The 14,806-nt window shown below is 48.1% G+C and overlaps 1 protein-coding gene across 1 annotated transcript in view; it reads right to left on the bottom strand.

Moving 5' to 3' along the window:
* Positions 1 to 14,806, bottom strand: part of nsmfb (NMDA receptor synaptonuclear signaling and neuronal migration factor b) — a 98,952-nt gene that overhangs the window by 50,677 nt on the left and 33,469 nt on the right. Inside the window, 2 exon segments of the mRNA XM_070862860.1 lie at positions 6,811 to 6,863; positions 8,192 to 8,260. Coding sequence (XP_070718961.1) covers positions 6,811 to 6,863; positions 8,192 to 8,260 — 122 coding nt within the window.

Consider the following 14,806-nt stretch of genomic DNA (forward strand, 5'->3'; position numbering starts at 1 on the left):
GTCACACCACTAACAATGGGCCAGAACTTCACTTCAAATGGTACGTCATAGTCGGTAAAGCACTTTGGGACATCCTGAATTCATGAATGGCGCTATATAAATGTAAGTCTTTCGTTCTTTGGCACCTCTTGCCAACCGTAAACACGCAGGTCTTGCACCATCAACAGCAGGGGTGTATAAACGCCCCAGAAAGCCGGGGCTTGTTACATTGTGGTTAAGGTGGGATACCTGGGACCTGCTGACTGTCACACTGCCCAGTGCGCCTGTTGTCTGCATCAGGAAACACCCGTGTGGGTCTATGGAGTAGCGGGTCTCCCAAGTTTACAGTCGGCCTACACTGATGATCAGAAGCAGAAGGTACACCAGCGCACACAGATTGGTTTCCTGTTGCTACCCTGAGATCTGGACTAAAAGTAAATGTGGCTCGACTCCCCAGTCACTGACTGTGAAGATGCTCACAGGTTTGTAGAGCTGTTGCATTCTGAGTGGCTTAGCCAGTCACGTGATGTTCACAAGACTCAATAAAACCCCAGCCAGTTGGGTCTAGGTCATCCACGATGAGGCGTGCATTTGTGAGCCTGGTGGATGAACTGATAATGTGTTGTCTGATTGTTAAACCTTTTGTTAATAAACCAACTAGTTCTTAATAGCAATATGTTGCTATGAATTCCTAAGCATAGTGCCCAATGAGTACTCAGCTGTGAGGTTTTGCTAGGCCTACACACGGTTCTCGATCCTCCTCGTGTCGTCCGGTGAAGGAAAGAGAATGAATGGAATGATTTTGGACAGTGAGGCTATCCCATCATCCTTGGAGGAAGTGGAAGGGCCTAATTCAAACTACAGAACTTCTTGTTTCAATGTAAGCATCAATCCTTTTTGTTTAATGCATTCTCAGGATGTGGGCGTTGCTGGACCATCACTTGTTGCCCTGAGAAGGTGTTGGAAGGCCTACTTCTTGAACCGCTGTACTCCATGTGGTGAAGGTGCTCGTATTGGACTGTACAGCCACCCGAGAACTCATGTTAAGAGTGGAAGCAAGTCTTCCTCGATTCTGAGGTGGGGTGGGGGGGGAAAGAGATGGATGGATGGATGGTGATGGTGGTGGTGGCGGCGACAATGACGCTAGCAGTTTGATACAACCCGGTGGCTTGCTAGCTCACCTCAGAGAGTAGATAAGTGAACCACGTTGGTGTGGGACTGGAGTCACGTGTAGGCCAGACTGGGTAAGGACGGCAGACTTCCTTCCCTAAAGGACATTAGTGAACCTGTTGGATTTTTACAACACTGTACCGATGCCAGCTTTTTATTTCCAGATTTTTTAAACAATTGAATACAAATTCTCAAACTGCCATGGTGGGATTTGAACTTGCATTCTCTGGATTATTAGTCCAAGCTTCTGGATTAGTTCAATAACAGGACCACTACACTACCGTAATTAGAACTTAATAAAGCGCCCTCGCTCCCCCCACAGGACGTCACTTGGCAATTGCCCTGGGTACCATATTTGCAATCTGGAGCTCTCTGTGCGGGAATCATACAAATCATAGAAGTTTACAGCACGGAAGGCGGCCATTCGGCCTATCATGTCTGTGCCGGCCGACACAGAGCTATCCAGCCTAATCCCACTCTCCGGCTCTTGGTCCGTACCCCTGTAGGTTACGGCTCTTCAAGTGCACATCCAAGTACTTTATAAAAAGTGATGAGGGTTTCTGCCTCTATCACCCTTTTAGGCAGTGAGTTCCAGAACCGCACCACCAGCTGGGTGAAAACATTTCCCCTCAAATCCTCCTACCAATTACTTTAAATCTATGTCCCCTGGTTGTTGACCCCTCTGCGAAGGGAAATAGAGTGGACCTATCTAGGCCCCTCCTAATTTTATATGCCTCAATAAGGTCTCCCCTCAGCCTCCTCTGTTCCAAAGAAAACCCCAGCCTTTCCAAATAGCCAAAATTCTCCAGTCCAGGCAACATCCTTGTAAATCTTCTCTGTGCCCTCTCTAGTGCAATCACATCTCTCCTGTAATGTGGTGACCAGAACTGTGTGCAGTACTCCAGCTGTGGCCTAACTAGTGTTGGCCTGTGTCCCATCACCAGGTTTCTCAGGGTTGTCCTTGAGCTGTAGATTGTGCCCTGTGCCATGGAGTTGGTGAATAACACTGCTCACAGCAGGTTGGCCGCACCATTGTGTGATACAGCATCTGCTGCGTGATCGTCACTCTCTCCGGGACAAAGCGCCACTGCTACAACAGTTGTCTTGTTCGGGAGCGCCACATAAGCTGATGTATTCACTTTGTCTCGAAAACTCATTGAACGGCACCTGCTGAAAAGGCAGCCGGACAGGATCGAATGACGCACAGACAGCGACAAGTGAGGAGTGCGAACAGGAAGGTTCCATCCATTTGCTTCCACACGCTCCTTAAACCAGCAGACAGCAGGAGCAGTCCCAATGTGAAGAGAAGAGCTGACACCCTTGTCAACAATGCACTCCGATTAGCTCAGCTCCTGCCAGTGTTTCGGTACAGTGGAAATGGTTAATAAAGCAAGTCTCTCACTTTCGGAGCTCGGCCTGTATCGAGGCCCACAGAGCTGGTCAACAGGGACGTGTGTGGGAGGATCATGGGAACACCTTCAAACAGCTCTGGATATAAACACCGGAGCTGGTTTACGAGACGGAATCTCCTGAGATAAGGGCTTACGGGGTTGGGGATAATATATTAGCATGTACAGAGGATTGGCTAATGGACAGAAAACAGGGTAGGGATAAACAGGTCATTTTCCAGTTGGCAGGCTGTCATCATCATCATAGACAGTCCGTCGGAATCGAGGAAGACTTGCTTCCACTGCTGAAATGAGCTCTGTTATGTATGTAAACTTTACTAATGTGTAAGATTTGCCACCAGGGGACGCAGCTGTTGGAGACCCAAGGATCACCTGCACACCCTGAGCAAGCAGGTATAAAAGGCAGTCTACCATGCTGCTTCCTCACTCTGGAGTTACATTAAAGAGATCAAGATCACAACAGTTTGAGCTTACAGTATACAGTCTTGTGGAGTCATTCTGAACATAACAATTGGCGACGAGTAACAGATCACGAACTTTCATGTGGTTATGGCTGCCGTTGGTATTCGTGAGAGATTTGTTGAGGGTGATGATTGGGAAGCCTTTGTTGAGTGTCTTGACCAGTACTTCGTGGCCAACGAGCTGGATACGGAAGATACCGCGGTCAAGCGCAGGGTGATTCTCCGCACCATTTGTGGGTCCGTGATATATGGCCTCATCAAAAATCTGCTAGTACTGACGAAACCAACGGACAAGACATATTGCAGGGTTGTGCACGCTGGTTCAGGAACACTTCAAGCCGAAGGAGAGCACCTTAATGGCCAGGTATCGCTTTTACACGTACCATCGCTCTGAGGGCCAGAACGTGGCGAGCTACGTCGACGACCTAAGACGCCTTGCGGGACCGTGCAAATTTGCTGGATCTTTGGGGGAAATGTTGCGGGACTTTTTCGTGCTTGGATTCGGCCACGGGGTCATTCTTCGCAAACTGCTGTCTGCCGAATCCCTAGATCTGAGCAAGGCCATCACGATAGCCCAGGCTTTCATGTCCACGAACGATAACACTAAACAGATATCTTTGCAGCATCGAAGCTCACCGGCAAGTACTGTACGTAAAATAAAACCATCAGCAGGCAGAACTGTACATGGCAGGGTCTACATGCCTGCAGAGCCCAGACCTAGGATGACTCAGAGTCCGCCGTGGTGCGTGAATGCGAATCCATTAACACCATGTTGGCGCTGCAGGGGCAATCATCGAGCCCATCAATGTCGATCCAAGCACTACGTGTGCAAGGGCTGTGGAACAATGGGGCACCTCCAACGAATGTGCAAACGTACTGAGACTCACCACGTGGCATAGTCGGCAGAAGATGACCGATCTGGCGTGGATCACGTTGAACGAGTAAGAGAGGCAACTCAACCCGAGGCTGAAGAGGAAGTGTATGGGGTACACACCTTCACCACCAAAAGCCCTCCGATAATGTTAAAATTCAAATTAAACGGCATTCCAGTTTCCATGGAATTGGACTCAGGGCGAGTCAGTGAATTATGAGCCAGAAGGCTTTTGAGAAACTGTGGGCAACAAGGCACAAAGGCCAAAACTAAGCCTGATTCACACAAAGCTGCGCACTTACACCAAAGAGCTCATACCAGTCATTGGCAGTGAAGGTATCGTACGATGGGAGTTGTGCATGATTTATCACTATGGATTGTACCAACGCTGTTCGGCAGAAGCTGCCGAGGAAAGATCTGATGGAACTGAAACGACATCAAAGCACTGTCTTCGGTGGATGACGCCTCGTGCGTCCAAGTGCTAAACAAATCCCCCTCATTATTTGAGCCAGGCATTGGCAACTTCACAGGTGCCAAAGTGCAGATGCATCTAGTCCCTGATGCACGGCCCGTTCATCACAAGGCCCGAGCGGTTCCATATATGATGCAAGAGAAAGTCGAGATCGAGCTGGACAGACTTCAATGAGGGAATCATATCGCCAGTTGAGTTCAACGAGTGGGCCAGTCCAATTGCTCCAGTGTTGAAAAGTGATGGGACGGTCAGAATCTGCGGAGACTACAAGGTAACCATCAACCGAGTCTCGTTACAGGACCAGTACCCACTACCCAAAGTGGCCATCTTCCAGAGGAACATGGAGAGTCTGCTGAAATCGGTTCTGCGCACTGTGGTGTTTCAAGATGACATCCTGATCACTGGTTGCAACACCACCGAACACTTGCACAACCTGGAAGAGGTTCTAAAGCGACTGGACAGAGTGGGACTCAGGCTGAAACGCTCCAAGTGTGTTTTCCTGGCGCCAGAGGTCAAATTTTTTGGGAGAAAGATTGCAGCGGATGGCATCAGACCCACGGACTCCAAGACAGAGGCCATCAAGAATATACCCAGACCACAGAATGTGACAGAGCTGCGTTCGTTCCTGGGACTCCGCAACTATTTTGGTAACTTTCTACCGGGGTTGAGCACATTGCTGGAACCTTTGCATTTATTGCTACGCAAGGGGGACGACTGGGTTTGGGGTAAATCTCAAGAGACAGCCTTTGAGAAGGCCAGAAACTTGCTATGTTCTAACAAGTTACTTGTATTAGCTTGTGATGCATCTTCGTACGGGGTTGGTTGTGTGTTACAGCAAGCCAATGTGTCAGGAAAACTGCAACCGGTTGCATATGCGTCCAGAAGTTTATCGAAGGCTGAAAGAGCCTACAGAATGGCTGAGAAAGAAGCATTAGCATGCGTATACGGGGTTAAGAAAATGCCCCAATACCTTTTTGGACTCGGTTCGAGCTCGAAACCGACCACAAACCGCTAATTTTGCTGTTCTCAGAAAGCAAAGGTATTATCACCAATGCTTCGTCCCGCATCCAAAGATGGGCACTAACGTTATCTGTGTATGACTATGTAATCCGCCACAGACCAGGCACTGAGAACTGTGCTGATGCCCTCAGTCGGCTACCATTGCCCACCACCGGGGTGGAAATGGCGCAATCTGCAGACTTGCTTCTTGTAATGGATGTTTTTGAGAGCAAGGGGTCACCCGTCACGGCTCGCCAGATCAGGACCTGGACTAGCCAGGACCCTGTTCTATCACTAGTAAAAAGCTGTGTCCTCAATGGGAGCTGGTCGGCTGTTCCCAGGGAATTGCAAGACGAAATTAAGCCATTTTACCGACGCAAGGATGAAATGTCCATCCAGTCGGATTGTCTCTTATGGGGGAATCACGTGGTTTTGCCAAAAAAAGGCAGGGAAACGTTTAAACGCGAGCTACACAGTACCCACCCAGGCATAGACATGATGAAGGCTATCACCAGGTCGCACGTTTGGTGGTCCGGCATTGGCTCGGAATTGGAGTCATGCGTACACAATGTAACACTTGCTCACAGTTGAGCAATGCACCAAGGGAGGCCCCACTGAGTCTGTGGTCATGGCCCTCCAAACAGTGGTCCAGGGTCCTCGTAGATTTCACTGGCCCCTTTCTAGGAAAGATGTTCCTTGCAGCAGTAGACGCTTACTCTAAATGGATTGAATGTATAATAATGTCATGTACGTCCACTACCAACATTGAAAGCCTCTGGACCATGTTCGCCACCCATGGTTTGCCCAATGTCCTTGTTAGTGACAATGGACCATGTTTCACCAGCTCGGAATTCAACGAGTTCATGACCCGCAACGGCATCAAGCATGTCAAGTCTGTCCCGTTTAAGCCCGCATCCAATGGTCAAACAGAATGGGCAGTCCAAACTATCAAGCAGAGCTTGAAACGTGTGACTGACGGTTCCCTGCAGACCCAGTTATCTCGGGTTCTGCTCAGCTACCGGATGCAACCCCACTCGCTTACTGGTGTTCCCCGGCAGAATTGTTAATGAAGAGAGCACTCAAAACCAGGCTCTCCTTAGACCACCTAGATCTCAATGATCATGCAGAAACCCGGCGTCACCGGCATAATGTGTACCATGATCGCACAGCTGTATCACGTGACATTGAAGTTAATGACCCTGCCCTTTCAAAATCTGCAATGGAATCTTTTATATCTATCTGTACTTGCAGACAGGGCCCAACACTCATACAGGTCGAATGAGACAGACCAACTAACACACAAACAGGCAGACAGATACACACACGGCGAGTGAGACAGACAGACAGACATGTAAACAGGCAGAATGAGACAGAGTGACACACAAATGGAGAGTAATGGACAGACTGACACACACAGGCAGAGTGACAGACAGGCCACCCGTGACTTACTTTGAATTCTGATTCTTCGACTCCCAACCATTCGAAGATGTTTGCGGAAATTTCTGCAGGTAAAGAAAAGTACATTGAAGGTCGACAATAATTAATCTGAGTTTCTTAAAGGGCACAACTGTGCAATGACATCACTGTGACTTCTGTTGCATGTGGTTCTGTGCATTTTATTAGTGAAAATAACAGCCACGCAAAGCCACAATGTACTGGAGCAGCAGAGACTGTGCTGGGGATATCTCCAGGCGAGGGTCTGCACTGATTCACATTCCCAGTTCCCCATTGCAGCTGCATTGATCCAGGATGCTGTGCAATAGGCGAGAGAATTTATATCGGGTCTCCACCTGGTGGTTACATTCAGACCGACACAGGGCGCCTGGTAATGGGTCACTTGGTCACCCACAGATAGTGCCTGGCAATGGGGACATCACACCTGGTCAACGAAAGACACAGAGACAGTGCCTGGCAATGAGAACATCACACCTGGTCACCCACAGACAGCGCCTGGCAATGGGGACATCACACCTGGTCACCCAGAGACACAGAGACAATGCCTGGCAATGGGGACATCACACCTGGTCACTGAAAGACACAGAGACAGTGCCTGGCAATGAGAACATCACACCTGGTCACCCACAGACAGCGCCTGGCAATGGAGACATCACACCTGGTCACCCAGAGACACAGAGACAGTGCCTGGCAATGGGGACATCACACCTGGTCACCCTCTCGCCCACAGACAGCGCCTGGCAATGGGGACATCACACCTGGTCACCCACAGACAGAGGATGCCAATGCTCTGGAATGGAAGGCTCTCATTCAGGCACTCACTTTCAGTATCAAGCACCGCCAGACACAGCGTGAAGATTGCACTGCTCCGCTCCAGCAATGTGCCTCAGGTACAGCGGCCATCATTGCATCAATCGGAAATTTCTCCATCCCCCACGGAGGGGGCAAGATCCTGCCTCCACTGTCCTGGTGCATCCTGAGAATGCGCACCATTCCTGTGGTTGGCGACTTCCCATCCACTAAAATTAATGGCCAGGTGTTTGCAAATTCAGGATACATGCTCCCAGCATGCCCCAGGAGTGCGGGAGCAGAATATTTACTCCACGGTGTCAATTAGTGCTGAGTTAGAGTTAGGGGTAGGTTTGTGCTATCGCACCGACACCAGGAACTGGACTAAGGGGACCCAAAATATTCCTCACAGGACCCGAACTGCCAGCAGACTGAGGAGACGGTCATCTGCGCTAAGGCAGAAGGACAGTGTCAAGCCCCCTGGCACCACCACTCCCATTGGAGCACACCTTTTGGTTATGTGAAAGGCTGTTAAGTCTTCACTAAAAGGAGCCAATGGGATTCAGCAGGTGACACAGGCCCATACCTCTGGATCACAGTCGCACACTCGTTCTCCCGCTTCCTTCTCTTTCTGTCCGAGAAGCCACGGAAGGCCCTGAGGAAAGATGTGATCAACGTTCACCTCAAACTGAGTTGTAAAACGAAAATAATGCACAGGTTTTCCAGACAAAGAGGAAAGAGTTGCTATGGAAATAAACCAAAGTACTCACGATATCCTTTATGACAGACAGGTTGATGGGCAGGAAAAAAGAGAAAAGGAAAAGATCATATTAGTGATCCTCAGAAAATCATTAATTAACAGAGAGAGAGACCGTTACAGTTACAGCCCATTAACCCCCCCACTCACACAGACTGTTACACTTACAGCCCATAAACCCCCCCCACTCACACAGACTGTTACAGTTACAGCCCATAAACCCCCCCACTCACAGACGGTTACACTTACAGCCCATAACCCCCCCACCCCCACCCACACACACACCGACTGTTAGTTACAGCCCATAAACCCACCCTTTCCCTCAACGACTATCTGTCCGACCTGTGAGAGAGACTGTGGTTCTCATATTGGATTGTACAGCCACCTAAGAACTCATGCTAAGAGTGGAAGCAAGTCTTCCTCGATTCCGAGGGACTGCCTATGATGATGAAACCCACACACAGACTGTTAGTTACAGCCCATAAACCCACACACGCAGACTGTTACAGTGTCACTAAATATATACTCTACCCCTCCCCCACTTGCACACCCCTGACAATGGGCTCAATTTTCCCCAATTATCTCTGCCGTTTTTATTGCGAGCACAGCTTTTTTTGGAGTAAATTAAAATCTTCAAGTTTCCCCAAAGTTCCTGCACTAGAGTAATTCATTTAAGTAGGATGTTTTCAGGCTATGATTTTTTCACCTCATTGGGGGCGTAACCTGCCATCCGCGCCAATTCTGGCTACTTATGAAAGTTTGGCTAGTTCCGATTTACTATAATTTTTCTTAAGACGGTGTATGTGACCACTCTGGAAAAACCTTCGGGGCAGTTAACAAAATCGGCACAGGTAAAAAAATTAGTGCAGCAGATCCCGTTCCACGGCCGGGACAGCAGCAGCAAAGAGGGAGAGGAGAGAGCAGGGTGGGCCTTTCAGCTAGGGTTAGGAGCGGTACCCGGCCCCAGGAGGGGGAATAGACTTTTGGCATAAACACTAATAATTTAACGCTGGAATGCTGCTGCAATGTGCAAGGCGCTTGTTCAGGTTGCTGTGAGCTGGCCAGAATGTGTTGTATGTTTCACTTTCCAGCCTCAGCCCACAGTGTGTCCCTCGTTACCCTGGCAACCCAATCTTCTTGGCACAGATCTTAGGCTCCACTCCCAAAGCTAAAGGACAGGCAACGGGGCGCCAAAATCAACAATTCAAACGGGGAAAGCTGGATTTTTTTTGTGGTGTAGTTGGGCCCAAAAAAAACGGGCGTAATTCTTCAAGTATGCCAAAAAATAGCATTGGGGGAAAAGTGAGCCCATAAAATCCTCATTTCTCAGGTTTAAGGTGCGAGAGAAAACATTTTCCTATTTCGCTGTTTGATGAACCGCTCCTTCATTATTAGGAGCTTGAGGTGCCATTCAATCTGAAATGGTGTAGCGTAATATGGTGACGTGTGTTTTTTGTTATTGCTCATTCTGGGGATGTTGACATTGCTGGCAAGGCCAGAATTTAGTGCCCACCCCAACCTGCCCTGAGCAGGTGTTGTTGGGTCTACTTCTTGAACCGCTGGTAGTGGTTCGATACAACGGAGTGTGTTGCTGGGCCTTTTGAGAGGGCAGTTAAAAATCAACCACGTCAGTGTGGGTTTGGAGTCACATATAGGCCAGATCAGGTAAGGACTAAAGAACATTAGGACCAGAAAGGAAATAAAGGACATCTGATTAACACATTCAGATGAATTTCCTTTGTTAGCTATGTTAACTAATAACTTAACCGGTTTAAAAATATCATCTCAGTTAAATGGCAGACAGAGGACTTTTAGCCGAAAGCTTTATTCTTTGAGGACAAAAAATTGGTTAAAAGCAAGCACCAGTTCTGTGCTCATTACTAACATTGCACATGTTGGATTATGTGAAATTCTCTCCTCATAGACCCAGCTTGAAAGTAGCTGTTGCGGTATCTGTTGGGTTAACTATCCTGTTTATTCAGCGGGGAAAGGGTTAAGAGCGCCTGGTCATTATTTTACTTCTTTCACTCATCACTCCATATTCAGATCCACCTGGATTGTCGGTGTTGTACTGTTAGTGATTTTATTCAGTCGGATTGCTCCCTACAAACGGATGGTGTGACATATTAGAAACATAGGAAATAGGTGCAGGAGTAGGCCATTCAGCCCTTCGAGCCTGCACCGCCATTCAATGAGTTCATGGCTGAACATACAACTTCAGTACCCCATTCCTGCTTTCTCGCCATACCTCTTGATCCCCCTAGTAGTAAGGACTACATCTAACTCCTTTTTGAATATATTTAGTGAAATGGCCTCAACAACTTTCTGTGGTAGAGAAACCCAATGTGGGTGAAGAAGTTTCTCCTCATCTCAGTCCTAAATGGCTTACCCCTTATCCTTAGACTGTGATCCCTGGTTCTGGACTTCCCCAACATTGGGAACATTCTTCCTGCATCTAACCTGTCTAAACCCATCAGAATTTTAAACGTTTCTATGAGGTCCCCTCTCATTCTTCTGAACTCCAGTGAATACAAGCCCAGTTGATCCAGTCTTGCTTGATATGTCAGTCCCGCCATCCCGGGAATCAGTCTGGTGAACCTTCGTTGCACTCCCTCAATAGCAAGAATGTCCTTCCTCAAGTTAGGAGACCAAAACTGTACACAATACTCCAGGTGTGGCCTCACCAAGGCCCTGTACAACTGTAGTAACACCTCCCTGCCCAAGTACTCAAATCCCCTTGCTATGAAGGCCAACATGCCATTTGCTTTCTTAACCGCCTGCTGTACCTTCATGCCAAGCTTCAATGACTGATGTACCATGACACCCAGGTCTCGTTGCACCTCCACTTTTCCTAATCTGTCACCATTCAGATAATAGTCTGTCTCTCTGTTTTTACCACCAAAGTGGATAACCTCACATTTATCCACATTATACTTCATCTGCCATGCATTTGCCCACTCACCTAACCTATCCAAGTCACTCTGCAGCCTCATTGCATCCTCCTCGCAGCTCACACTGCCACCCAACTTAGTGTCATCCACAAATTTGGAGATACTACATTTAATCCCGTTGTCTAAATCATTAATGTACAATGTAAACAGCTGGGGCCCCAGCACAGAACCTTGTGGTACCCCATTAGTCACTGCCTGCCATTCTGAAAAGTCCCCATTTACTCCTACTCTTTGCTTCCTGTCTGCCAACCAGTTCTCAATCCACATCAGCACACTACCCCCAATCCCATGTGCTTTAACTTTGCACATTAATCTCTTGTGTGCCTTGTAATCCCTTGTCGAAAGCCTTCTGAAAGTCCAAATACACCATATCAACTGGTTCTCCCTTGTCCACTCTACTGGAAACATCCTCAAAAAATTCCAGAAGATTTGTCAAGCATGATTTCCCTTTCACAAATCCATGCTGACTTGGACCTATCATGTCACCTCTTTCCAAATGCGCTGCTATGACATCCTTAATAATTGATTCCATCATTTTACCCACTACCGATGTCAGGCTGACCGGTCTATAATTCCGTTTTCTCTCTCTCTCCTTTTTTAAAAAGTGGGGTTACATTGGCTACCCTCCACTCCATAGGAACTGATCCAGAGTCGATGGAATGTTGGAAAATGACCGTCAATGCATCTGCTATTTCCAAGGCCACCTCCTTAAGTACTCTGAGATGCAGTCCATCAGCCCCTGGGGATTTATCGGCCTTCAATCCCATCAATTTCCCCAACACAATTTCCCGACTAATAAAGATTTCCCTCAGTTCCTCCTTCTTACTAGACCCTCTGACCCCTTTTATATCCGGAAGGTTGTTTGTGTCCTCCTTAGTGAATACCGAACCAAAGTATTTGTTCAATTGGTCCGCCATTTCTTTGTTCCCCGATATGACTTCCCCTGATTCTGACTGCAGAGGACCTACGTTTGTCTTTACTAACCTTTTTCTCTTTACATATCTATCGAAACTTTTGCAGTCCGTCTTAATGTTCCCTGCAAGCTTCCTCTCGTACTCTATTTTCCCTGCCCTAAACAAACGCTTTGTCCTCCTCTGCTGAGTTCTAAATTTCTCCCAGTCCCCGGGTTCACTGCTATTTCTGGCCAATTTGTATGCCACTTCCTTGGCTTTAATACTATCCCTGATTTCCCTTGATAGGCACGGTTGAGCCGCCTTCCCTTTTTTATTTTTACGCCAGACAGGGATGTACAATTGTTGCAGTTCATCCATGCGGTCTCTAAATGTCTGCCATTGCCCATCCACTGTCAACCCCTCAAGTATCATTCGCCAATCTATCCTAGCCAATTCACGCCTCATACCTTCAAAGTTACCCTTCTTTAAGTTCTGGACCATGGTCTCTAAATTAACTGTTTCATTCTCCATCCTAATTAAGAATTCCACCATATTATGGTCACTCTTTCCCAAGGGGCCTCGCACAACGAGATTGCTAATTAATCCTCTCTCATTACACAACACCCAGTCTAAGATGGCCTCCCCCCTAGTTGGTTCCTCGACATATTGGTCTAGAAAACCATTCCTTATGCACTCCAGGAAATCCTCCTCCACTGTATTGCTTCCAGTTTGGTTAGCCCAATGATAACTGCTGCACCTTTTTTGCATGCACCCCTAATTTCCTGTCTGATGCCCTCCCCAACATTACTACTACTGTTTGGAGGTCTGTACACAACTCCCACTAACGTTTTTTGCCCTTTGGTGTTCTGCAGCTCTACCCATATAGATTCCACATCATCCAAGCTAATGTCCTTCCTAACTATTGCATTAATCTCCTCTTTAACCAGCAATGCTACCCCACCTCCTTTTCCTTTTATTCTATCCTTCCTGAATGTTGAATACCCATGGATGTTGAGTTCCCAGCCCTGATCATCCTGGAGCCACGTCTCTGTAATCCCAATCACATCATATCTGTTAACATCTATTTGCACAGTTAATTCATCCACCTTATTACGGATACTCCTTGCATTAAAACACAAAGCCTTCAGGCTTGTTTTTTTAACACCCTTTGTCCTTTTAGAATTATGATGTAGTGTGGCCCTTTTTATTTCTTGCCTTTGTTTACTCGGCCTTCCACTATTGCTTTTTACCTTTCTACCATCTGTTTCTGACTCCATATTACTTCGCCCTGTCTCGCTGCATAGGTTCCCATCCCCCTGCCATATTAGTTTAAACACTCCCGAACTGCAATAATGAGACAACACCAGCTAGGGTCTTGGCTGCGTCCTGTACATCAGTGATGCGGCACAAAGACGGTCTAGTCATGCTCGTCGTGCCTGAATGGGCATTGTGTAAGAGGCGGGTCCCTGGTCCTGAGCACGCTGCTGTTCTTTTGATGAACGGACCATTGATAATTTACATCTTCCCAACATGTGTTTAGCCGGATCGAGCACATTGGCACAAGCAGAGAAACCAGTGTTGACATGAAGCATGCCATCTGCCTGTCGTTTTGTGATTAAAATCCCTGATGGCCCCAGCGATATTAACTCTTCCACTCCATTCGGATTGTAGAACCCTTTGAAAGCGATTCTGCAATGGGGTGGGACTATGTCCCAAAATAAACCGGCAGCCCCAAAGGCAACCTTCTGTCTCCGTATCTTGGGGGCAAAATTCAATGCATTTGCACCTCCAGTTAGTGTCCGCAGGAAGCACTAACGGAGCATAAATGAATGACCAACCGGGCGCGGCATTGACAACGACAACTCCCACCATTTTGGGCGGGCGTTTAGTAGCACCGTTATGGCTTTGCGCCCCGATCTCCTGCGCCCGGAGATCGTGACGTCATCGCCGCGCGCATCGCCCCATTAGCGAGTTTCGGCCCCTGCAGCAACGCCGGGCGAAAAACACCGGCACCTGCAGGAGGCGGGGTAATTCCCGCCATTGGTCAGCACGGCGCTGTGGGGGATCTGGCTATGATCGCTCAGCCCAGCACTCTGCTGATCGCACAGCAACCCTGCTCTCTTGCGGGGGCGGGGGTCCAGCTCGGTCCTTTTTAATTTGCAGAGCCTGCAGCGTGGGCCCTTCCCTGTAAGTGAGGGAAAGGCCCTCGGACGGGACAGCGCTGCACGGCCTAGTGTGCAGCGTTGCTGAGGCAACCGCCTCGTTAGCGCCCCAGGAAGGAAGGGGACGCCTGATTTAATGCTCCACTTCCTTCCAGGAGCACTAATCCAAACTTTAGCGTCTGGCGGTAATACATTTCTGCCCACTTATCTTACCAGGGAACAGTAGCATTGTGGTTATGTTACTGGACTATTACTCCAGAGGCCTGGACTAATGATCTGGAGATAGGAGTTCAAATCCCCCACAGCAGCTGGGGAATTTTAATTCAGTTAACTAAATACATCTGGAATTTAAAAAGCTAGTATCAGGTGACCATGAAACTACCGGATTGTCGAAAAAACCCATCAGGTTCGCTAATGTCCTTTAGGGAAGGAAATCTG

The sequence above is a fragment of the Pristiophorus japonicus genome, chromosome 20 (assembly GCF_044704955.1).
Source record: "Pristiophorus japonicus isolate sPriJap1 chromosome 20, sPriJap1.hap1, whole genome shotgun sequence".
Classification (NCBI taxonomy): domain Eukaryota; kingdom Metazoa; phylum Chordata; class Chondrichthyes; family Pristiophoridae; genus Pristiophorus; species Pristiophorus japonicus.